This window comes from Hirundo rustica, chromosome 11 (assembly GCF_015227805.2).
Source record: "Hirundo rustica isolate bHirRus1 chromosome 11, bHirRus1.pri.v3, whole genome shotgun sequence".
NCBI classification, from domain to species: Eukaryota; Metazoa; Chordata; class Aves; order Passeriformes; family Hirundinidae; genus Hirundo; species Hirundo rustica.
Genome location: NC_053460.1, coordinates 9,204,926 through 9,231,567, shown reverse-complemented (window position 1 = coordinate 9,231,567; position 26,642 = coordinate 9,204,926). Strand labels below are relative to the sequence as shown.

Sequence of the window (26,642 nt, the reverse complement as noted above, 5' to 3'; positions counted from 1 at the left end):
ATTTGTGTGTGCAGACTGAAATAAATCTACGTGTTTATCGTGTCTGAAAATGATTTGGGTGATTTAGACTTCAAACCGTGTTGTGTTCAGTGTTAAGCATGCTTTTGGGACTGGATAGATTAGAAATCATTAGATTTCTAACTTCCTGTTTTGTGTGTGTGCAGCTGGGGAGGGGTAAGGGGACAGCACAGTGCCAAACTCAGGAGAGGCTGTTTGGCAGGAGAGGGACCACAGAAGCCTGAGTCGGAAAAGTTCTGTCTCCTCTCTGCTCCATCTCTTCTTCCAAGCTGGTGTTGGTAATTCTGTGCTGGTCTGATCTCTCCATCTCAGCCTTGTGAAAATTAATTCCTGAATGTACATCTGCTTTTTGTAAATCCCTGTAACACCGAAAGAGAAATTGTCTTAAATATTTTAAGATTTCTTGATTATTGGTGCAGGAGTAATGAGGCTCTTTGCAGTGGTGAGGGATTTAGTGCAATGTGCTGCTACTGCTCATAAAACCATTAATGACAGTAAATGGTTACACACAGGGCTTGAAGACTTCCAACTGCTGTTTTCCTAAAACATTCTTACTATTATTTAAAAAGTTCTGTAGCTGTAACTGTTTTATTTCTAAGTTTTGATAAGCTGGATAATAGCCTTTATTAGGATTGCCTTTTTCTTCCCTTGATCTATGCTTTTATTAATACTGAGATAGGAAACAGACATCTATGGTCTTGCACATTAATGCACCAATAGATGTGGAAAACCTATAACCTATTTCTGTCTGCATTTCATGTTTTGTTATGGAAAACAACGAAAAGAGTGACCCACAACTAATGTTTTTAAAAATGTTTGTTACTCTAGTGAAAGGACAGGGAAATGCAGTTCTGGTAGTGCTCAACATAGTGAGCTTGTGTTAACTGTGTGTGTGATACGTGCAATAGTCCTTCCTGAGAACCCTGATCCTTTCAGCATATGCATATTTAGAAATCAACCTATGCTGATTTTTCTGTGCTCTTAATGCATATAATAGTAGTTAATTGTATATAATTTGAATAATTGTCATACATAACCATAATATATATAAAATCATACAGTGTTTATGATATTCCTCGGTACTCCTTAAATGCAATGTATGCCTCCTCTAATAGATTTCTTATAGAATTTTTCCCTGCACATGAAGCTTCAGCCTTTTCCTTGTTGTTTGTTTTATGAGGTCTGAGGAATGTAGTCCATTCCTTGATAACAATGTGCTTTCTCTTAATTTGAAAATGCTGTCTCTGAGAAGCTGATGTTTTGTTTCTGTTTTAGTTAATTTTAAGCTGATTGCTCTTAGTTAAACTGGTAATAGACTGATTTCATTAACAAACTAATTTTTTCACCATGGGAAGGTCTAAAATACATAGCTTCCTGTCTGGATATTCTAACTGATTGTGAGAGAGACTACATTTATTTTAAAACAAATATTAATAGTCTGCTGGTACTTGGGATAAAAATAATTTTTAAAAAAGAGCTAATACCTGGAGATGCAATTAATGTCATCCATTTCATTTTTATGGAAAATAGACAGTGAAGACCCTATTTACAAGTGTAAAGGAACAAGAGTGGAACCACAGTGGCTATAAAATATGAAAAAAAGTTGTGTTTTCTACTTTTGTTTCAGACAAATGTCGCATATTGGAAGTTAATTCAATATTGAGAAGTGGAGCAAGAAAATCTACTTCAGTTCTGTGAGACAAAGTTGCTGATTTTGTTAACAGGACTTGTATTCCCTCTCAATTGCTTGTTTTTCTTTGGAATATTTCCTGTGTTTTGGATAAGTTAGTGAGATCTGAGAATATTTTGTTTTGCCTTATTTTGCTGAACAACTTGTGCTCAAACTTCATGCGACTGCACTGAAAAATGCTGTTTAGCATAGGTACTTGAGTTTTCTACGCTACAAAAAATATATCTTAGGAATACAATTCTTAATAGTATCTCTAATGCAATTCCTTGTTGGGCCTCCTTTGGTTGAATGTTTTCAGTAGTTCATAATCTTCATTCAAGTTTCAGTCACTGTAAGATGCTTTCTATTGTTAAAATAGATCAGTATTATGTATGTGATGTTCTGGTGTTTGTAAGTATTGACTGGGCTTGTAGAAAGTACCTTAGTCCTCTTTGTCGAAAAGACGAACCTTTAATGATTTTTTGATTAAAAATGTTTAATTATAAGTGGAATACAGTTATGACAGATGAAATTTGAGTTGAGTGTTTCAGCTTAAATCCTTTCAGGATTTCAATCCATTTTTCTGTTTGTATTATCTTTTCAATGATTGAAGATGTGTATAAACTGTGAAATCTGATTGAAAACAGGATTTATGATAGGAAACCATACTGTGGTCATATTTAGTTATAAAATAGACCTGGGAAAGTGTAAGAATTGGCTTTATTTTGTGTAACTAGTGTAACGGGAAATGTCTAAGATGTTGATAATAGTCCATATCTGGTAAGCAAAGGATTTTGTTTATGGCGTTTATCCAAGTATTGCATTCTGACTCTTACTACTTTATCTTTTTAAATTTTGTTTTCAGATCTTGAGTCAGATGACTGTGCGTCCATATACATCTTTAATGTAGACCAGCCATCATCCTCTGTCAATCAGCCAATTTGTATTCCTCGCCATGGACTGCAGTCTCACTCCTCTCCTACAAGATTTCAGAGTCACAAGAACTATGAGGGCACTTGCGAGGTACCAGAATCCAAGTACAGTCCACTAGGTGGACCCAAACCCTTCGAGTGCCCCAGCATTCAAATCACATCGATTTCACCCAACTGTCACCAGGGGATTGAGGCCAGTGAAGATGAATTACACACAAATGGCACAGAAAATGAGTATATGGAAAGGCCTTCCCGGGACCATCTCTATCTTCCTCTTGAGCCATCCTATAGGGAATCATCCCTTAGTCCGAGCCCTGCCAGCAGCATTTCGTCCAGGAGTTGGTTTTCAGATGCTTCCTCTTGTGAATCCATTTCCCATGTTTATGATGACGTAGACTCAGAGCTAAATGAAGCAGCTGCTCGATTTACTCTTGGCTCTCCTTTGGCATCACCTGGCGGTTCTCCGAGAGGTCCCGGTGATGAATCGTGGCAGCAGCCTTATGGATTTGGGCACGCCTTGTCGCCTAGACAGTCTCCCTGTCATTCTCCTAGAACTAGTATTACCGATGAAAACTGGCTGAGCCCTCGACCAACGTCAAGGCCCTCGTCAAGACCTACATCCCCCTGTGGGAAACGCCGACACTCCAGTGCTGAGATTTGCTATGCTGGTTCTCTCTCTCCTCACCATTCTCCAACTCCATCACCCGGCCATTCTCCCAGAGGAAGCATAACAGAAGACACGTGGCTGAACACTTCCATTCATAACGTACAAGGTCTCAACTCTGGCCTTTCACCATTTCAGTGTTGTACAGAGACTGATATTCCTCTAAAAACCAGAAAGACCTCAGAGGATCAGACTGCCACTTTATCTGGAAAAATAGATGTCTGTCCTGAAGAGCAGGGTAACTTGTCATCATCCCTTGAAACTGCAGTAGATGATTGCTCTGGATCTCAGCATACCTTGAAAAAAGACTTGCCTGGAGACCAATTTCTTTCTGTTCCTTCGCACTTTACTTGGAACAAACCGAAGCCTGGTCACACTCCCATATTCCGGTAAGTGATTAGAAAGTAACTCCTTCCTGTTTTATCCCTCCTGTGCATCTTAAAGAGACATATGAATGTCCTTGTATTTCAGTGATGCATTAAGACTTCTTAAAGAAAACTTATTGAAGGCAGATAGATGTTATAATTAGGAAAAAAAAAGTTGAGATACCAAATACCCTTCATCTTTTAAAAATACAGTAGATGCATTGTAAATAGGATTTGTTTTATTTAAGTAAAGTTTGTGTATATGCACAGAGCCCAGCTGAATTAAATGTCTCTGGATTTTGTACATGCTTTGCATTTCCATCTAATCTGAACACTTAACATTTTAATATAGCTAAGGAATCCTGACTTACATGATTTTACAAAACTGGGAGACCACAAAAGACGCGGGGAGTTTATTTACCTTTGTGTCTATTTGCTTCCTTGGGCTCATATAATTCTAGAAATAAAGAAAAGAATTTGTATGCCATGCTGAAAATCATCCGGAAAGAATATATGTCTGGGCTGAAGTTCCAAGGTATTTCCACCATCCATGACAGAATTAAATAGGTCTTTTCCTTTTGCAGTCCTGTCGTGTGCTAGCAGGATGATTTCTGGAGACTCAGAAGAGGGAACTGGTTCAACTGAGGGAAGAAGTCCCCCTCCTTTCCAGTCTGTTACTTTTTAGATGGATCAGTTCTGTGGTCTTTCAAGTTTGTCTAAATTCTTCAGAAGTTATCACCTAGCTTGACTTATTAAATATATTTAAACAATATTTACTCAGCCATTTGGTTATTTTTTTTGCCTAATTTTATAACCACAGATTTTAATTTCTCTCCACAGAATTTTACTGATTTTAGTAAACAGGAAGTGATTTTTTTTCTTCTCCTTTAGTGTTCTTCCACATAACTGTTTATGGATGTAGAATTTAACAGTAAAGATGCAAAGCTGCTGGCTGGAACAATCTGTTTTTACCAGGTCTGAAACTACTGTGTTAACAGATCAGTTAAGTGTCCTCAAGTCTGGGGGTTTTTAAAATTCCATTGCCATCTGTTAGTAATAGGTGTTCAGTCTGTTACTAGAATCTTTTCATTCAAACCAAAACAGTGGTGACTGTTTTAACTTAATTGAGTATTTTGGAATTATAATATATTTATATAGGATACTATGCGGTCCTAACTTGGCATTTTTGTTAGCTTGCAGGCTAACATTGTTCATAAAAGGTGATCACTACTGTAGGATTAGAGGTCATGAACATACAGGCATGGGATGTGCATCTGTGGTTCTTCTGTGGGATGAACAAAGTGGTTTAAAACACAGATGGCTCATACCTGCTTCTTCTTGTACTGCAGAGAACTGAGCACAACTGAATAAAAAGGAATTTTAATGTTTTCATTAAAAAGTAGGGTTTTTTTAAATGTCAGACTTTATTTACAAGCTGGCACTTAAGAATTTCTGTAAATATAAGGTGGGCAAACAGCAGAAGACAATGAAGACTACACCTGTACACAAGGAAACTACATAAATCTATTAAGCTGTGTACATTTGCTGCCAAAAATGTCAGCTGACTATTGAATTAGTGGAAATGGCTGCACTGGCAGCTGTATCCTCGGTGAAATGTTGAATTACTGGGAAGTTGTAGCCTGTTCCACAGGGGCTATAGCAGTGTGCATCTTCAGTATGTAAGCCATTCTATTCTGTCATAAAATACTTTGTAATTTTGATTCTTACAAATCAGGGTAACTAAGTGACCCTTACATTTTATGGATAAAAATTAAATTCAAGAAGACCCACTGTTTCTAAGTAGTTGATGATGGTGAGTGTATTAGTTGTCATAAAAGTGAGCATACTAGTTGTCATATAATTGCTATTTATGTATTTATTCCATACTGTATGTTTAACTGTAGTATAAATTACAATATATAGTAAAACTAGTACACTTTTTGATGTCTGGATTGTATTGTCAAGGACAAAGTAGTATTGATTCCAAGCAGATGAGGTGCACACCCAGCTGCAATAACTGGCCCCTGGTAGAAGTGGGGGTAATTTGCCTCACGTGTTCTGTGGTGTGAAATGTGTAGGTAGCACCTTCTGCTCTGAATGCTCTCTGAAGTTTTGTAAATCTGTTATCTACTTTATCTGCCAAGCCCTGACCGTGTTTTCCTTCATTCATCTGTTTTCAGTAAGTGTGCAATGCATAACAACATCATAAAATGTATAAGATGCTTTTGAGCATCTTAGTCATATTTCACATGCCATCCAAACTGTTTTGTTAGGTGACAGCTTGTTATTTGGTCACAGAAACCCATCATCTGCCAGTCAGTGGCATATGAGAAATGTCTGTGTATTACGTGCCCTGAGTCCCATTTCTGCTCCCTTGTCAAAGGTAAGTGTAGGCGAAGGCCTGGGCAGGAGCACTGCAGCAATTCCTTCCTACGAGCGAAAGAACTGGGCAGCAGCTTCTGTCCAGGGAGTAGTGCAGGTGTCTGCCAGTGGTGTCACTCACCAGGTGTGATGGCAGATTCAGCTGGTCATTTTACAGAATACTCAGCAGTGAACTTGGTAATTTTATTTATTACATCGTTAATCTTGTTCCTGTTTAAGGCACCTGTTTCTTTCACCCCCGGTCTCCCCACAGGGTGATGGATAAGACATGGTTTTATCTGTGTCACATGTTTTCCTTCCCCTCCACTTGAAAAAACCCTTTCTTTGGGGGATCTTAATGCAGTGATAGTAGATCCAACCTCCCTGCTTGCATTTTATCCCAACATTCCACAAAAGTGCTGATTTTTATGACTTTCTTGCACACTTGCTGTTAGAGTTTGAGTTGTAAGAGTTCCAGAAAGTGCAAAAAAAAATCAGAAAGTCTGTTTTACAATACTTTTTTTACTTGAACAAGGGCAATAAAACGAATCTAGATGTGACCTAGGAATCTCTACTGTGTGGGTGATACAATACCTTTGATGAGGACTTCACTCTACAAGTACAGTTCATAAGAGATGAGCAGCGTTGCTGCTGCTAACCTTGGGTATGATATTATGGAGTTAAGGACCATCACAGACATGGTCAGCACTGGTGTAGGTAACGTGGGGCTATATTTTAGAAAAGTGGTCGCTGATGATGCAATTGAAAATCATGGGAGTTCTGTTATTTTTGCTTTTAGGCTTGATTATCTTTTGCTTTAAACTGAAAATTTTAACATGAATGACTAGTGAAACAGTAGACTTTAGGTTTGGTAAAGTGGATCTTGAGAACCTAATTTGTGTCTCAAGCAAACATGCACTTTGCTGGGTAGTAACCTTAATGAGTCATTGGTTTTTTCTTTCTTTCTTTGGCTCCGCAGTATTTGATGGCAACAAATGGTGCTTTTGTGCCTGGAAGATAACCAGGCAATATTCATTAATGATCAAAAATCTCAAAACAAAACCTAGTTTCCTTTACTTCCCACATGGAATTCATAGAGACTTACACATTGATTTTAAAAATGACTGCATAAATTGGTGTTTGTCTCCAGACTGTTGTGTCATGAATTTAATCTGACACTGAGAAGTAATGGGACATCAAATAGCTTCTTTGTTCCAGTTGTGATGAATAAACAGTCTTTGAAAGATGTATTTACAGCTCAGAAATAATTTTAATGGTGGATATGTAATGGAACTTGAGAGTATTTTGCTGCTGAAAACTAGGGTGGCTGACAATGTAATTAATTTGTTCAAGAAAAAAAATAGTTTAAATAAAGTAGTAGATAGTGGCATACTTGGGAAAATTGTTTCTTTTGTCTGAATCCTTCTCTTGGAAGTCCAAAGAACAGAGAGGAACAGAATTATGTCCTATTTTTACCATAACTGTATTGGACCTTTGGTTTTAATTTTAAGAACTCTACTCACATTGAAAGATTTCTATAGACAAAGTTAGTCTGCCAAGTATTTATCACCTTATTCTGATAAATAGAAATAACCCCAGCTATTCTACTAGCAAAACTGTAGAATGAAAATGTTTGCAAATTACTGACTTTGAAGATAAGAACCCATTTAAGTGAGACAAGCAAAGGAACTTTGAACCTCTTAGGTTTTTAATAAGCAAGGCTATCGCTGTAGTGTTTGCACACCATTAATGAATCCAGGGAAATTCAGGTAGTGTTTAATACCGGACCTTTGTGCTCTACCTGTTATTCATCTCTCCGCTTTGCTCTGGGATGATGGAACAGAGATTTCCATGTGGTGGTTCACTGTACTCTGACAGCATTGTGATCTGTGGCTCTGCCAGGAGCAGAATGGTGGTATTTTGAATGTAAACAGTATTAATAAAGTCTATTGATAGGCCATTGTGACAGCTGGAATGGCCCCAAACTTCTTAACTTCAGAATTCTCCATCAGGGAGAATATGGCTTTGTTCTAGGCAGTGGAGAGCAGCCACAGCAGTATTTTGGCTCTACAAGAGTTTGTGAAAACCATGGTATTGGATCATAGTTATGATTTGAGATTCTCAGGGGGTTGTTGTGTTGCAACATTGACTTATCACTGAATACACCATGGGTTCATCTCTGCAAAAACTTAAGATGAGGAAAAAAATGTGGAATTGTATGGTCAGTGAGCCTTTTTTCTTTTGAAATGTTGGGAGGAGCTGTAAGTGGAAAATTATTTTTGCTGCAACTAAAAATTGATAAAAGCATCTCTCTAGAAGATCTGGGAATCTCAACCAGTGAAGGAAACAGGAACTTTCACAACTATCTGGAGATACTATGAGGTATCTCTGAAAGGTTGCTACTAGAATTAGTGGCTACAAAGAGATAGGAACATTGTCAAACAGAGTGGCTGAAATGAATCTTTTTATCAGTTGCACCTGCATTCAAAAACAATGCTACAACTGGAAGGTAATTGTTTTTTAGCTGGATTGTGTTAAAGTCCCACAAGCTTTGTGCTTCCTTCTGTCCCATGCACGCTGCTCTGGGGCCACAGTCAAACAAGCAGTCCTGTTTCTGCCCTGAGCTTCTTCCTATGGGAGAGGGGCAGAGTCAGCCCATGAGCTGTGCCCTGACTCTTACAGATCTGAGTGCTGAAGTCCTTCAAATGTGGATGTGTTTGGCTGTTCTTACACTGAGCATCAGTTGTTTCCTCATCAATCAGTTCTGTTTTGGAGATAATGGTTGCAGAGAAGGAGGTATCTGTTAAATTACTATTGCTAAAATTAATTAAGTGATTAGCATTAAATGCAGTTGCTTCTGCTGAGAATGCTGCTGAGGGGTTCTTTCTTAACCTCTGAGTTCCCTTTAATAGCTGCTGTTCTCTAAAGTCTTTAGTCTTGATGTGATATGAGTTTTGGGAGGCTTGCATTAATCTGTTTTACAAAGTCCCTTGGTATTTCCAGAAGAACATTTGTAGGTTTACAGATTGGTGCTGTTTCAACAATGTGGAAAGATTTGATTTAATGAAAGCTTTAGAATGACTGTCACTCATTACTTCCTAGTTTCATATCCTGACATGATTTGGTCCTTTACTAGTAGGTTACTGCATTGCTAATCAGGTTCTTACTTGAAAAAATAAAAAAAAAAGAAAGGAAACTTCCATGAAAGGCTAAGTTCCAAGCTATTCTAACAGTAATTTGGCACTGAACTGGGTGGAACTTACTAATGAACATGTGAAAATATCTACAAACGTGTTCCTTCCCCATCAAAACTGAAAAGTGAAGGGTTTTAAAACATAAGTTCTTATTTTTCTTAATCTTTTATTCTAAAATAACTTGATAAACCACTCATGGTCAGCAGCTCATCTGGGTTCTGAATGCAAAGTTAGATGTCTTTATCAATAACACGAAGTTGTTATGCTGTGTATGCTGGGGAGAGACAGAAAAAATACTTGTTCATTTCTGAAGCAGCTGAGCTGCTTATTCTTAAACATGTTCCAGAAATTTTAAGAGTAATGCACCACTAAATTTTGGATCTTAGTTCTGCACTATCAGAGATTGTGCAAAACTTCAGTGAAGTTCAGTGCACAGATTACAGCTGATAGCTGTGGTGAGTTGAATCTAGCAGTTTTACTGCTGATCCTCACCTAACAGTGTAGACTGAATAATATTTTCTTAAAAGCAGATCCTTAAATGTAGTGAAGGTGGCAGTTTCACACCTACTTTCCAATATTCAGCGTCTGCTAGAAAATAGCATCGCTTCATTTCAAAAAGTCTTCTAAACATCTGCAAATTTGTTACTTCTTGCACTCCAAAGCCTGACATGATTTTTCTCATTTGATACTGAATTGTACATAGAATTAAAAAAACCCAAAACAACAAACCAAAATACCAAGCATTTGTAGACTGTATTCTGTTGGGTTTTTAATTAATTAATGTGCAGTCTTGTAGGTTCATGTGACTTTAAGAAGATGACAGTGCTGTCTAGGAAGTTCCCACTCTGCTTCCCACCCCTTAGTTCTGCTTGAAGGTGTACAGGCAACTAGGACACTGTTAAATTAATAGGATTAAAGAATTTACATTTCAAAATGAACCGAAGTTAGATCACTGATTTGGTTCAATGTGTACCTCCATAGTATTTGTCTGAAAAATATGTAAGGATGATGTGGAAGCAAAAATACATAAAACTGATACCCCTACAAGGCAGAAAGGTGCATGAGAGAGTACCCTAAAATCTGTAAAGAATCTACTGCTGCTGAGAAGTTCAGGGTAATAGAGACACCAAGAAAAATATTCAGAGAGAAACAACAGTTTGGATATCCAGCATCAAAAGGGAAGCAGCTGTAACTGTCAGACCAGCTACATCTAGAAAACATGTTTGATGCAGTACAGCCTCAAAAGCTGTGTCATTTACTATGTTTTGGAAGCTTTGCAATTTTTTTAACGTTTTAGGCATCTGCACGTGCACAGTGCACTTCCTTGCTCTCATGCTGTTATTTTCTACTTGTTTTCAAAGAATGACAAAATCTTGAGACTCGGTTATTTTTTTGTCTCCATGTTTGTTCTAGTATGCCAAATATTTTTTCAAAAGATAATGTGAGTCTGATACAACTTGTGCCACATTATTGTTAGTTAATTGCGGGAGGAGTTAATCTCTCTGAGATGCTGTATGGAGAGTGGTCATGAGCAACAAATACTTTTCTCTTGACTGAACTGATCATTCAACTTTCAGTAATACTTCCCAATAACTGGTGTATAGCCTGTGGTGGATTAACAGAATTCTCCCTGGTACCATATCTGTTCAATGTATACCAATTATTTTGGCACAGAAATTTGGGTATATAGGGGATAAAATTTTTTTCAGCAACAGTTAAAGAATTCTCACTTGAGAATTTTTTAAGCCCTTTCCAGTATCTTCTAATCTTGATCTTTTCTTTTCCGACTGAAGGCTTGAATCCTTCTCCCTCGGTAGCTGTAATAGTGAATGGCAAGGTGGAGTTGATAGCCAGTGGTAGCATTTAGGCAGTACATCTTGGCCTGTGGTGAGTACCTGGAAGGATTGGGCTTATACTACATTCCTGACAGTTCTCTTTTATTGTTGGCATCACCATCCTCTCCTACCCAGTTAAATGCTGTTGCTGTGGAAGGAGCACTCATGAGACCTCCTCTTTGCTGTGCATTGAATGCTTGTGGAGATGATTTATTTCTCACATTTCTGCCTTTCAGTAAGAAGAAAGGGAAATATTCACATTCTTCCTCTCATTGCTCCTAAAAAGGTGCTTCAGGAGAGAATGTTTTTGTTGGAATGCCAGCTCTCTCCTGAAGTGTACATTGCAGGTATCCATGAAACAGCAGACCAACAGCTTGGAGGTTGTTCTCCTGAAGAGGAGGCCAGCAAGCAGTGTGGTGCCATTTCTTCTCCCTCTTTCCCATTCTTAATAACAGACATTTCTGTGGTAAAAGGTAGATCTGTGGTGCTGCAGGCTGAGCCCAAGTCCCTCCAGATACTCCCTAAAGACAGAGATTTCTTTCTTTTTTTACTTCATTCCAAACATTCATCTTGTTTCTCAACTATGGATATGTTTTTATACGTATTAACTAAACTCCCTGGACCTGTGACTATTCATGTTTGTACATATTTGCATTGGTTGGTGGTGGGGTTTTACCTAACTTCCTGTAAAGTGGAAAGAAATGAAACTGAGCTTTCCCAGGTCATACAAACCAGTATTTGTTCATCACTTTAAAACCTAATCTGCTTTCCCTGGTGGTCAGAGCAAGGTAGTACAAAATTATTTTAAAGGAAGGTTATTTTTATTACAAATGTTTTTGTTTGATCAACAATGCTATAAATGTTCACTTTTAAATGTTCGTAATTTAATTTACTCTACCATGTAATTACTGGCTTGAATCTGACTGTTCATCTTACTAGAATCTTGAGTCTATAAAATCTCTGCAGGTAGAAGGGTAGGTATGCAAACATTGATTTTAAAGTCCTCCTCTGTTATTTTTGTTACTGTATTTTGTTCTTCCCTGGAGTGACTTTGCTTCTGTGTGTAAGGATGTGTCTGTGGACAAGATGAACACACCTTTAGGTGTCTTTGTTGCCTGTTGCAGTCTTTATGCTTAGATAGAACAAGTAGCTTTTTAAACTTCGGGTGATCACAGTGTTCATTTTAACCATAGTTAACAGAATGCAGTGCTTGCCAAAGGAAAAGAAAAACAGCAAGCTGGAAGATAATGCAGAGTTAAAACTTAATGACAGGCAGATTGAGTTTAGACTGTTCCCTCTAAAGCACATTTGAATTTGATTGCTGATATACTTAAGGTTAAAAAGTGAATATAAAGGCGTTATAGAGTAGCACTGGTAGTGTGGGGCTGAGGGTCACAGAGAACCTTCCTTTTGCTTGGGTGTCAGAAAGAAGAAATTCAATTCTATTTGAAGATTTTAATGTACTGGCAAAACTGGAATTTTCAAATAACGATTTTAGCCTGATAAAATTTGATTATCATTTGTTAGGGAAGTGGCATCATTGTCTATATTTTACAGTGAAGGCTTTGTGCCGTAGACCGATGGCACAGTTCATGTAACCACCGTGTGCTTATCTTGATTGCAGCACATCTTCGTTGCCACCTCTTGACTGGCCTTTACCAAGCCATTATGGGCAGTGTGAACTGAAAATAGAAGTCCAGCCTAAAACTCATCACAGAGCTCACTATGAAACAGAAGGAAGCAGAGGAGCAGTGAAAGCATCTACTGGAGGACACCCTGTAGTAAAGGTAGGAAGTCTGACTTTCTTGAATAGAAGGTAATTTTTTAACTAGTTATTGGTATTTACAATGCTGTAAATTGTTACGTTTTGTTAAGCTTACAGCCTTTCCTGGGCAAGATTTCTCCCTTAAATGTTACGATAACTCTTTTGAAAACACTGACCAATAAAACCAATTATTGTTGAACTCAGAATCAGATGTAAGGTCCTGGTAAATTTGTCTTGGGTTTGGCATCATAGTCTTTGAAGAGAAGGATATGTGGGTTTGGTCTTGCTGGAATAACTGTGCAGGAGATGGGATGTGCTCCTCTCTGACTTGGAGAGTTCAGGTGTGTACACATACATCTTGCTCTATGCTGGGCAGACCTCTGGATTGGTCAGGGATAGTCACTGGTGTCTCCTTTAATATCCATGGCGTCAGCTGGCTCACACAGTTTGGAAGGGAGCTCACCCTCGTTCACTGAACATGGGGCAAATAATGCTGAGAAACTGTGGGGCTCAAGATGCCTTGGTTTATGTTTGCACATCCTTAGGTGTGAAAGCAGTGTCTCTTTACTTACCTCTGCATTGCTTAATGGTCTTTATCTTACTTCCAAGTCAGGATAAGACAAAATTTAATGGCTTGTTTATAAGTCAAATCAGACAACAGTTGCAAAATCTTTATAAAACAAAGAGGGGAGAAGAATCTGATTATTTGAAAGTTACAGCAGGCTTTGTCTTTTCTTCCAAATCCAGGATAGTTCACGTTCTTTTCCAATAAAATTACAGTCCGTGTTTCAGTCCTAAATCTTTTGCTACAGTCTATACATTAAAAATGTATTTTACTTATTTATCCACTTCCAGTAGTCGAAAGGAACTCATTGCTGTTGGAGACCAGATGCAAAGTGCTGATAGGATTGGTATAATCAGTCTCCATTCTTTCTCCTTCTCTTACTGTAGTACAAATATGTTACTACTTTTCCTCCTTACAGTTTATTCCTCCTCTTTGGCAAGTGAATTGTGTCACACTCTGTATTTACATCATTACATTTCAACTATGTAGATGAAGATATACTAGCAAAATTCAAGTGTTTTGGACAATCTGCTGTTCTTAATTTGTCAAAGCAACCTCTGCTTTCCAGGCTTTTCATCTGATGAATTTCTTCCATCAACCTGACTCCTAATCAATATTCTAATTCATTCCTAACATTCTTTGGGGTGTTTATCAAACTGTTTCTTCTCTGATAGCTTACCTTGAACTTTTTCATTGTGCCTTTTTTTCTCTTAAAGACTTTGTGTCTTTCCTTTCTCCCTCTCTAAAAAGGGTTCCTTATCTGCATCCCATCTTCTTTCTTCAATGTCTTTCCTTGTTTTTCCATTTCAATTCATAAGCTGATCTCTTCATCCAGCTTTCAGTTCCCTGCAAAGCTGCTCAGTGTTTTTCTTCTCACAATACTGTGGCCTAACCAGCTGCAACTCTCTCCTTTTGTCAGATCTTAGCACAGTGGAGGCAAGGGTCTGGTGCTTCTTAGGGAAGTGTATGCTGCAAACTGGAGAAAATTGAGGATGCCTGGACTAGGCTGGGATTGGAAAGCTGGCAAGACGCATTCCTTCATGTGGAGTATTGTGTTGCTTTAGTCAGTGGAGTACGAGTAGACACAACTTCCACATGCCAAGGTGCTTGCAGTGGAATTTAACACATCATTAATGAGGACAGAAATCTGAGGGATTTTAGCAGACAAAATAAATCTTTCCTGAACTGCTGTGAACTGCATTCAATATTGTTTAATTTTTTTTCCTCTGGGTGCTTATGGTCTGCACTGATATATGCATTAGGGGAATTTATGCTGATATTTGTAAGATTTCACTAATATGTAAGCTTTCTTTTGCTTACAGAACTAGCTGTAGTACTTGATGCTTCTAACTGCACTAATGCAAGTTAGTAGAAACAGATCTATAGTGGGTTAGTTACACCAATGATTTTAAAAGCCATTTATTTGCATTGAAATTGTGAAGTACTTTGCTGTACGAGAATGCTGTTTTAAAAATGAGGATGGCATTTATGTGTCTGACAGTCTCGTGCTTCAACTCATGCATTGTACTATGCCCCCCTAAATTAAAATGAATGCAAATGTAAATCAATATTCAACTTTGCAATTTGGTCTCTTGCAGCTGGATTGGAAATTAATTGTGTTTGATAGGAGATAAGAAGTTGTTACGAAACAAAGCATTGATTTGTATTTACTTTTTACTTACTGCTGGGGAAAAATTGTGTGGGAAAGGCCAAGTTTGGAAAAAGTAATATTAAATATCTGTAAGTAGGAGAATATTACTTTACTTTCATACAAACTGAAATTATTCCAGAAATCCACATCACAATATGGATTACTACTTCTTTCTGACTTTTCTTTTTGGTGCTCCTAGCGTTAGGGCAGTCACTTCATGTGTGTGATCATTGCAGTACTCAGTATTTTCCTGTGTAAAACAACCAGTGTCAGAGATGAGAAAGGAGGTGGCTAAATAGAATAGAATGTTTTAATTGGAACAGACCAACAGCAGTTGTCAAGTCCAACTGCCTCATCCTTGGGTGCCTGAAGGCCTCTGTGCTTTTGTTTCTTATACAACTTGTTTTGCTTTTGAACATTATTTTATAGAAAGCTGGAATATTTAATTTCCAAACTGTTAAGCAGTAGTTTTGCATGTGCACTTGATGTATTATTTAAAATAAAGATTTTTAAGATCGTACATGGCTTCAAGCCTTTAATGTATTAGTGCATGACATTAATCTATTACTAATACTGTACCACACCTGTTGCTAGGACACTAAGCTTCTGACAAATTTGGCATCATCTGTTGTTGAGTACATTTAATCAGCTTATTTCCAAATGGGAGGAAATTAAATAAGTGGAGCATCATGATTTGCTTTGTATATCTCTTAACTTTAAGAAAGCTAATTCTATAATGATGTTCCCTTGTTTTTAGTTTTTTTAAATGTTCTATAATTTTAAACTCTGCTTTCTTGGGAGTATGTTGCAGCTAATCCTTGTCATCTGGAACAGTTTCTTTTACCTTGATAGAGAATCTGCATGATAATGCTTTTCGCAGGGAAGGAATAAATAATACAGCAGAATGGTTTGCCAGGAGAAAGGTGGCATGTTGAGCTTTTGTCATCCAAATGATGTGGAAATTTTGTAGTGCATTGCCAGGAGACAGCCTCTGAGCACTCCCCACTTTTACCATTCTAATTCATAGGTTGGAGTCTACAATTCACCCATCTATGAAGCCTTTTAAACAAGTAGCTGTCACATTTTATCCAACTCTAAATGAACAGTCATCATTGCTTGAATTTCCACCCTTCCCATGGGTCCAATTGTACATAAAATAACGTTTGCACTTGAAATTTGCTAGAATGAGCTTTTACTTCTGTCTGAACTGGTAGGGTTCTTCATGAGACCTCACTTGGATAATGCTTATGATCAAAAACAGAAAAGCCTTTTAGAGCAGGTGGGCACCTGATAAGAATCTCTCTGGGATAGTTTTTTTTTTTTACTTTTGTATATTAGTTTTCTGATCTAAAATGAACTTTTCTTTTTAATATAAGCAAAGTTGTCTTATATATTGTGTTCCTGCTATTCATGTAATTTTCTGAGCTCCAGTATTTTAAATTTAATGACATCTTTTGGTAGTAAATTATAAAGGCTGTGTTGTGCACAAGAAGTAGTATTTCCTTTTCTCTTTTGTCCTGTTGCTAAGAAAGAAGGTGATGTCCATGCTGCTCATCTTGTAACCATGCAGAGTGGTGTACTCAGGGGCTGTGGGCTCACAGCTACTCCTCAGCACCATTCTGTGTGCAGGGAGGGTCTGTCCTGGGGCCACTGGACACTGTGGGAGGCAGGTGTAGGAATGAACTGTGATGGGGTAATTGGTTCTACAGCTGATGGTGTATCTGCAACAGACACTGTACAGAACCCACTTGCACCCTGTGTATGCAAGATCTGGAGTGGTGGTAGCTGGTAGGAATTTGCCTGGACCAGAAGTGTCTTTTTTCTGTACTTCAAAGGGTTTAAGGATAGAATCATTCCATTCCTCTGCCTTAAGCAAAATTATTCCTGTAGCAGATTCACAGTAACAGAGGAGGGGAAGCGTTGTGTAATCCATATGGACAACTCAGCAGTTCTGCAGCTGAAGAAAAGATGTAAGATGAAGAATCAAAGCACTATTAAATAAAAGCCAGTTTATACAGATGGCTACGCACTGCTACTCACTGACAAGCGGTGTTGTCTTCTGTGTGAGGCTTCATGGAGACTTGTAAAAGAGAGATTCAGTGTCAGCTCTGTTTAAAGTGATTGCAGAGCTTGAAGTCGTGACAAGTGCTGCAGTGGAAGAAAAAAGTAAACTAATTGAGCAAAAGTAAACTCACTTTGAACTGCTTTGAAAGTTCTGAGACAGGGATGTGGTCTCAAAAAGTCAAACTCTGCCTGAGTCCTGATGGAGGAAACTGCAACCAACAAGAGAGGATCTATCCAAGCAATGTCAGATGATCTGGTAAAAATAAAGTAACAACGGATTGTCTAAATGAGTGTATGTTTCCTGGCCTGTAATTCTGTGGCTGTCACATTTTCCCAGCTGTTCTCTGTGGCCAATGCATGTAACTACTTGAATATCAGGTATAATATTAGAATTTTCCCTCTTCTCCATGTCCAATAAACAGCGCACTTTTTCTTTGTTTTGCAATGCTGCCCAATCTTCCTGCCTTTCACTCTCTAATTTTAATTTTTGTCTTGAATTTTTTCCTGTTTTGTCCATCACCAGAAGGCAGGCTCTATCCCAGCTCTAGTTGCCTGCTGTTGATTTGTGACAGCAACCCGCCAGTAAATCTAAAAGGCAGAAGGTAAATCTCAGTCTGTGTGAACTGTGTAATGGGCTGTCCTGGCAAAAACATTGACCTTTGGATGAGATTCTAAAACTATGTATCTTTCAAGAACAGTTTGATCATTTAGGCATCTTCTGGTTCAGAATCCCACAAAGAGATAGCAAAAGTGATGCCTCTACTCCCTCTAGAAAATGCAGTAATTGATGTGAAAGCCAATAAAAACAGTCATCTGCTTTTTCTATCATAGGTTTACTTTTTTTTTTCTACGGGTTATGTGAGAATAACCTCTTCCTATCCCAGGAAGGCTTGTCCAAAAACTCTCCATAGCATAATTAGCATTTGGAGTTGGTATTTCAGGAATAGCACCTTTTTTTTCGAGAGTGTGGTAGGGCTAAGTGCAGGTGGTAGGTTTGATGGCTGGTTACATGGGACTGGCAATTCTGCACTATGTTAGCCTAATCCTATTTTAGCTATTAAATTATATCCTTTTTTGCGTAGTGTAAAATGGAACAGGACTAAAACACCTCAGAAAAGCCCCAAGTCAATATTTAAAGCACTTTCAATCCTGTCTGCAAGCAGTGAGTGTGTAAAAGTGTGAGATTTCAGAAGTAAAAATCCAAGTTCTTTAACCTTGAAGAATGTTCTGTACGTGTGTAAACACACGGTACCATGACCAATAATAAACTGATATTTGCCATTACTCTTTTGCTTTAGTCCTTTGCTGGATCTGTTTGGTTTTGTGACGACCTTTAAAATGTTTTTAATTGGACTTGTGCCCCTATCTAATGTTTTATTAATGTTTATTCCTTTTATCTGTCACTATTTTTTTTCACAATTACAAAGGTCTGTACTATTTTAAAGTCTTCAAGTCAGTCTACTCAGTAAGTTTATTTAAGAAAAGAAAAAGGAAGATACTTTACTGATGTGTATGCTTTTCCTTCTCTGTTGATGGAAAGGTGCATCAAATAATCAAGTGATAGAAAATAGTACAGTACTTCAGGAAGGGAATGAAATAGATGTTTTGGTTCAACATGCTGAACTTTAAAATCAGACATTTAGCTTTTTGTAACATTATGACCTCTGCAGAATCAGAATGAAATCATAAAAAAAACCCAAAACAATGTGTTGAGACTTTCTGAGCAAGTGGTTGGGATATTGCGTGATAGATCTGAATGGAGTTTCCTTCCATCAGTTTCTTCAGTCTCTTTTAAGCAGTCCACTGAAGATAACATGTCAGCACTCACTGCACCCTCTGCAAGGGGTGACTGGTCACTTTGACTTTTATAGCTTCCCTGAACTCTGCTTTCTTCATTTCATGCCCATGGTTTGCTTCAAGTTTTTCGAAACACAGCTGTTGATAAATTCACAATGAATTGTATCACTGGCATTAGTCTTGGTGTCTTTTGTTTTAAATTATGTTCATCTTCATGCCCTTGGATCCTTGTTATGCCTGACTTGTCATCCGAAGTCATGTTTGATAGATGTGCTGTTCTGCTTGGCAGATAGCCCTTCAGCTTTTAAACCCAGCAATCCTCACAGTTCTTGAGGAAAGTCACTGCACGCCACTCAGAAGGGAAATTCTTGTGGAGAAGTGTCTGTAGAAAAAAAGTTCAGTTGATCAAAGCCATGCACTGGTGCCTCTCTGATGCCACTGTCCAAAAGATTCCCGGCTTGTGGGTCATATCTCCCTTTTCTCAGTGGATAAAACACTTAGATGGTTCGGGTTTTTTTCTTTAAATCAAGTTTTTAAAAGAAATTGTGTTTTACTTTTGAAGTGGGCTGAAATTTAAGCAGTGAAGGTTCTTTGCCTTTAGGATTGTTTAGGTTTCGTAGTGAACTGTACCATATTTTGCTCAGTCTTCCAAAGCAAAAGGAAAAAGTACCTGATTCAAGAGAACAGTTTTCTTTTCACCCTCTACAACAGAGCCTGCATTCTTCACTTTTGCCCTCCTTACCTTGTCACTCTGGAGGATGTTCTAAGGAGTACAGAAGTCAGTGAAATACATCCAGCTGCTGTCAAGTCTATCAAGGAGGAAATAACTATTTACAACCTGCTTTTCATATCGAGGTGTTGAAAAGCCTTGGAAGTCTCTGTCTGAAATAAATGCTTAGTAAGTGCTTGTGGCTTTTTACATGGATCAGTTTCCTTCCCTGAGGATTGTATCCTCCTGAACTGAGGATTTTTGTATAGCTACTGGTGCATTTGGTGAAGATGGGTTGTTAAGTTTAGGGACTTGATTATGCCAAACTTGCCTTGTATTTCAAGACTATGCCCTATTTTTAGGGAGGCCTATTTGTATGTAAAAGCCTTCTTTCTAATCAGCCTACTTCACCAATCCAGTAATGCCATAAGCAGTGACTTAATTGCACAAAGGCAAAGGAGCACTGAAATCTTCATCTTCAATTAGCGAGCAAAAAAAAAAAAGGCAAATAAAAGATAAAACATGAACATAAAGCCCCAATGAAAGTTTGATTAAGCATGGCAGTTTCCTAATAAATGCTGGGAAATTTTGCATGAAAAATGCTTTAAAAATACAATCTAATAGGTTTTGACACCATCTGAATGTTGTTGGTCTCATTATATTACTTGATAGCTGAGCATAAAACCTAACTGATGAAATTATCTTTCCCCTATCACCACCACCCCACACACACATCCCCAGTTCCAGGTTCTCTCTTAAATTTTAAGACTGAAAGTGGAGGTGCATGGAATGCTGACATTATTTCTGGATTCAGTGACACTATTAGGTATTTGGGGTTTTGGATACTTTGTTTCAAAAACCCAGACTATTTCCAAGTATACTACTGTTGTCTCTAAGTACCTGGTTACTGTGAAGTGTGTATTTCCTCTTGGATATTTTTTCCAAGCTTTGTTGTATGTCGTAAGAAATGACACTTTTATACTTGAATAGAGATTGGTAACACTTGGCCTGCAACAATAAATGGTAAACGTGGACAGAACCTTCTTCATTTAAAAAAAAAGGTGGGATGAGGAGATAAAAATTTTAAGCATTAGAGACTAAAAGGAGTTTTCTCACAAGCTTGTCAAGTTACAAGGTTTTCTTTAGATTGGAGAATGGAACCAATGATATGTGAGCCAGCTATGCTCCAAATATAATCTGCATGAAATCTGGAAAAATGTTCATTTATTTTTTTCAGGTTGATGCCTCTTGATTAATGCGACCTCTTTGTTTTCCTCAGCAATGAAAGGTTCTCACCACTACCACAAAATTCTAAGTTTAAATAGTGCCTTCTTCAGTGATCAAACTAATCCATATACTCTAGCATGGCATGTTTTTAAAGGATTTTCCATGTGTGCATTAAGAACATAGGAGTGTTTTTGTTGCATAAAATACAACTTCTTGATGACCCAAAACTCTCTCACTAAGTTCCTGCCTTTGTAGTTGCTTGGTAAAAGCTGTGAACGCACAGTGCCATGCAGGGGTTTCCTGTGTGCAGCCGTAATAATACGGCTGGAACTGCTCTGGCACGAAGCCCTTGTGGCTTATCCTGTAGTGACCTTCAGTCTTTAGCCTTCCAGCTTTAGTTTAACTTACGCAGGCACTGACCTCTGCTATGGAAACGATATAGAAACACAAAAACAACTTGGCTGAGTTTCCTCGGCAGAGCAGTGGGTGGTGTATCAGGATTCTGTTACAGAGGAGGGTTTCTAGAGGTCAGTAGTGACACAGTGCAGTAACTTACTGCTTGTCTGCAGCATGCTGTTTGCTGCTCCTGGGAAAGTGCTGTATCTTATTTTAAAGTAAAGTTAGCAATTTTTTTGTTTTAGTGAGCAGCTCTAATACTGCACATTAGTGGAACAAGTGCTGGAAGGTGTACCTGAAAGCCTTCCTAGGGCTCAAGCAGTAGTTCAGGTTACTGTTCCTCTTTAAGTGACCCCTGACTGACAGCACACTGATATTGTGGTGCCTTACTGTAATGCTCCTTCATGGTGCTGATTCTGCAGCACTTGCCAGTAGGTTGTAAAATGCTATTTATTTAAATACCTATGGCCTGTAAAAAGACACTGTGTTCTTATATATTCTTTACTAGGGTGAACTAAAAATTCACTATGGCTTCATTATGTATTTGAACAAAATACAGTATTTTTTCTTTTGAGTTAATTAGGTACTTATTTTTGTTGAAAAACATATAGCAGGTTGGGAGGTTTTACTGATTTAAATGTTTGGGTTGTTCAACATACAGAATTGTGCATAAAGCAGACAAGGTGGTAAGAAAGTGTCACCTGTTGTCAATGAAATTAAGAACAATCAATATTTTTTTGAATGAGAACAAAACTGTATTTAAAGGGAATGCATTTTAAATGCCTAAATAAGTAATTTTTCCTGATTTGAAGTTGATTTGGGGTAGTAAGTCTTTGTTATTCACAAGGTAGGTATTGCATCAATAGTGGCAAGTCAGCCTGGAGTTGCCAGCTTGCTCATTGCACAAGATTTAAGGGGGAAATGTTCATTCTAAAGCACAGATTTGTGTAATAAAAGTTGGGTATTTTCTGTCCACAGTCTCTGCAGCTGCCTGAGTTTCACTAGCACGTCAGGCTCGTTACCATGCTCAGCCTGTTGAGCTTACTGGCTTTGGGCTGTGGCTGTAGGGAGCACAGGGACACTGCAGCCTCTCCACTGCTTGCTTAAGTCTGGGATGTTCCTTTAATGAGCCCCTGTTGGTGCAGTCAGGCCCAGAATTACACTCTGTGCTGTGGGACATGGGGGTTATTTTTCTTTCCCACTCCCTGGCTTACTTTATTGCCACAGGTGTTGCAACGTTGGTTATATTTATACCTTTACATTGGAGGGGGTGGGAAGGGGTTTGTATCTTTTTACTTTACCTTGAATAAAAGCAATAAACCATATTCAATACCAAATACGTATTTTTAAGTCACTACTACCTTGCCAATGTATATGGGCAGTCTCCTGGGCAATACCAGTGTGTGACTGCTGGCATGGGGGATGTTTTACTTCCCAAAACTGAGCTCCTGCTCTGTGTAGGCTCCTGTAGAAGGTGGTCTTCATGCACTGTAGACAGACCAGCTTGGTTTTACAAGTATCCCCTACCCTTCCTTATCTCTGGTATCACCACTATCTCCAGAACTGCTCTGTACATGTCCATTGTTCAGCATGGGGAAGATTAGCCTTAATTGGAAATTAGCTTTGTCACAGTGACCGCATTTGGAAGTCAGTCAAATTTTTGAATAGGTCTGGCTTGTAATTTTTATAATTCCCAGTATTAGAGTGAACACATTTAACTAACGTCACATTTAGGCTGGATTCCATTGTGTTAATATTTAATTTTAACTCTGAGGAAAATGGATGGTGGAGTCACAGTGTTGAGAACTTGTGACAAGATGGCTGCTGTAATGGCAAACTAACACATGTCCTAATTTTCTTTAAACTCCTAAAATAATTCAGACTAATAAAATTCAAATATTAATTTGATATTTAATGAAAAAGAAACTTATGGAAAGACACTGGAGTTTGCATCAGGCATAAAAAGGAATTTATGCATGTGTATATATTTAATAGGTGTAAGAGTCCATATGCTCCACTGTGATCACAGCACTGAGAGGAAAGTTCCTTGTGGTCATGATGTTCCTGTAGTTTGTAGTTGACTCCTGACACTGAAGGGAGAGAAACCTGTCAGTACACTGATCGTCATGGGAGGTTCTTTAATGTAACCTTTCTAAATGCTTGTTTATCATATTTATTTACATGGGAAGCAATTCTGACAATCTAGTTTCCAATCAGTGGCTGGAGGGATATTTTGGTTTGGTTTGGGTGTTTTTTTAGCTGGATTTAGCTCTTTCTGTACTGAGAACTCCAGGGAGAACATACTTGACAAAACAAAGACTTCCAGACTTCTGTTGGAACCTAAATTTCTATTCTTGACTGAGAAAGCTCTAATAAAAGTGACAGGCCTGGTAGATGCTGCCACTTGAATATAGAAACCAAGCTGTAACTTGAATACAGAAACCAGGCGTTCATTTGGTCCATAAAACTCCCTGCCAGGAGTGATGCACCAGCAGTGGGGCTTCTGACTGCTGGGTGTGGGTGTGCTTTGGGCTTTTGTGCCACTGACTACTGGCTTAAATTACTCCTCTAAGTAGGTTGAATTGACATGTTTTGTTTGGTTTTTAAGTGTTAGTTCTGTAAAGAGCTTGGATAATATTGTTGTGTGACCAAATAACTCTCCCTAGAGACAGAAATATTGACATGACAAAACCACGTTTAAAGAATGACTGTCTGGCCCTCCCTCCTGTTTGAACATAAGTTGATGTCAAAGTCAATGAAACGTAAATTTGCTCCAGTGCAGTTTAGCAATTATATAACTTGCAGCCTGCATCAATCTGCCAATTGCAGGAAGGTGAAGGAAAATGGATTTGTAAGAAATATTCTGTAGGCTTCAGATTTATAATAGCAGAGGTTGAAGGAAACTGGTGTTACTGTTGTTTACATTTCTTTCCTTAACAAATTACTCATGTACTATCATAAAATGGGCTTTTTCTTCTAGATTCAGTTTATTAATTTTTTCTGCTGTTTCAGTATTGTGCCAGAATTGCTTGAGTTAGCTCAAGCAACAGGTGGTTTTATGGCAACTGAGTGCATTGGTGGTTAGATGTGTATTTGAGAAATGGAAAGATGCAAATTAACATTTGCAACATTTGGGGGGTTAAAGTATTTTCTTTGGCAAAAATAAACCACACTTGATTTTCTAGATATGAATTGAATCTTCTTGTCCTATCTTGATACATTTGCATTCACAAAACTTCTTAAGTTTAATTGCTATCCCATTTCATAGTAGAAAAGCTAAAATATTTTCGTGTTTCTGGAATCTAGGTGCATCTTAGTAAAACTGATAATTGGCAAATAAAAACAGTACCAGAAACAGACCCATAGCATAGCTTTGATGTAGAAATTCTGTAGATAGAAAAGTTCTCTTTGAGAGATTCCAAAAAAATAATGATATTTTGATATCCATTTGTTCCAGTAATTGTTGCCAGTCCTGGTGTTTGGCGACAGATACCTCTACTCAGTTTTCCACTTGCTGAAGAGTTTGAAGAAGTTTGTGATGAAATACTCCCCACTCTTAACTCTTTGGGCTCGCTGTGTGTTTGTAGCGTGCACACACAGAGGCAGTGGGAGTCACCTAACCTGTTGCTGTTCCATGTGCCCTTCCCTCAGCTGCTGGGCTACAGCGAGAAGCCGGTGAACCTGCAGATGTTCATCGGCACGGCCGACGATCGCTACCTGCGGCCCCACGCCTTCTACCAGGTGCACCGCATCACCGGCAAGACCGTGGCCACCGCCAGCCAGGAGATCATCATTGCCAGCACCAAAGTGCTGGAAATTCCACTGCTTCCCGAAAATAATATGTCAGCCAGGTACATCACGGCATGAGTTAGCCATTTGGTTGCTATGTGGGGTTTTTATTTTCTTCGTTTCTGCAAAGGTGAAAGAAGAATCTTGTAAAATTAACGTATTTTCCACAAATCTGGGTCACAATGAGGAGACGCATCTCTTAAAGCAAGCCAATGTGAGAACAGTCAGAAGTAGAGGAGCAGAGAAGCAGGGAAGCTCTCATACAAGTGTGTTATATGATTGAGGTTGTGTGTCTCATACGAATAGTTGATCACTGTGTGGAATTAGCAGCTGGGATTTGATGGGTACACTTTGTCATTCTCCACTCCTTCCTAAGCTAGAACTAAATACTGGTCTCTTGCTCCTTGTAAATGACGTTTACTATGTTAAATAACTCACTTTGGAGGTTAAACAATGTGCAATAACAAATAATCTTTTAAAGGTTCAAAAAAGCAGCAGCTGGACATTTACAAGACAAAATGTTTCACCAGTCCTTGCTGCTGTTTCCACACTAAGCGTTCTTTCAATTGCAGACATTTAAAATAACCCTTAAAATACCATAAAGTGGGGGGAAATGGAACAGCTTCATTCTTTAACAAGAGAAAGGCTTACAGAGTGAACTTTGGCAGTAGTTTGATTGATTTTCTTCCATTTCTCTTGTGATCCATCTGTCCATCCTCTCCTATCTCCAGTATCGATTGTGCTGGTATTTTGAAACTGCGCAATTCAGACATAGAGCTCCGCAAAGGAGAGACAGATATTGGAAGAAAGAACACCAGAGTGCGCCTTGTGTTCCGTGTTCACATCCCACAGCCCAGTGGAAAAGTCTTATCTCTACAGACTGCTTCCATACCTGTTGAATGCTGTAAGATTACTCTAACTATGCATCTTTTATACTCATGGTCTCTGCATTTGTCAGTAACACTGTCATCCTGACAATATTTATTGCCTGAATTATATGTAACAGTTGTGTAAAGAGCTCAATTACCAAAAGTTAATGTGTCTTTAAATAAAGATGGTACTTGCCAAGTGGCAGCTTGGAGGTTTAGAGGAAAAAGAAGGGTTTGGGCTTTAACCTCAGTGCAGTCACACAGCAACTTCAGTAGTGCCTGTGTATGATCAGAGGCAGCTGATACATTTCAGTGAAAGTATTCATTCTAAAGCTGATACCATTTCATTGCCGAGAGTCTGTACCATGGCCTTCCCTATACAGTATTATCTAGTGAACAGCTGAACTTCTAGAGAGTTGATTTGTTGAATACTGGCACTAAGGAATCAAGGCATGACCTTTATCTAAATTTCCCCTAGAATTTATTTTGTCTAGAAACTACTGAAGTAATTTTTAATCCAGCACTTCTTAACTAAAATTGAATTTGCTGTAACTGTAGAGACTGTTGGCATTCATGTCTTCTTGGTGTTTCTTTTCTGTAATTACATAATTCCAAAATAATTTTAAAAGCTAAGATAAATCATACAAATATGATTTGTGTATGTAAACAGATGGTCATTTTAGTTTCATCCTCGATTCTTCAAGTTAGAATCATAAAATAAATGTCATTATGATTAAAATTGTGAATAATAATTATTCCCTTAATGTTTTTA

General features: G+C 38.2%; 1 protein-coding gene across 2 annotated transcripts in view; it reads left to right on the top strand.

Moving 5' to 3' along the window:
* The window catches only part of NFATC3 (nuclear factor of activated T cells 3), a 65,465-nt gene that overhangs the window by 12,964 nt on the left and 25,859 nt on the right, over positions 1–26,642 (top strand). For both annotated transcript variants that reach the window (XM_040075075.2, XM_040075074.2), the window contains exons 2-5: positions 2,553–3,672; positions 12,663–12,825; positions 24,864–25,063; positions 25,733–25,905. In XM_040075075.2, the coding sequence (XP_039931009.1) occupies positions 2,553–3,672; positions 12,663–12,825; positions 24,864–25,063; positions 25,733–25,905 (1,656 nt within the window). The remainder of the gene's footprint in view (positions 1–2,552; positions 3,673–12,662; positions 12,826–24,863; positions 25,064–25,732; positions 25,906–26,642) is intronic.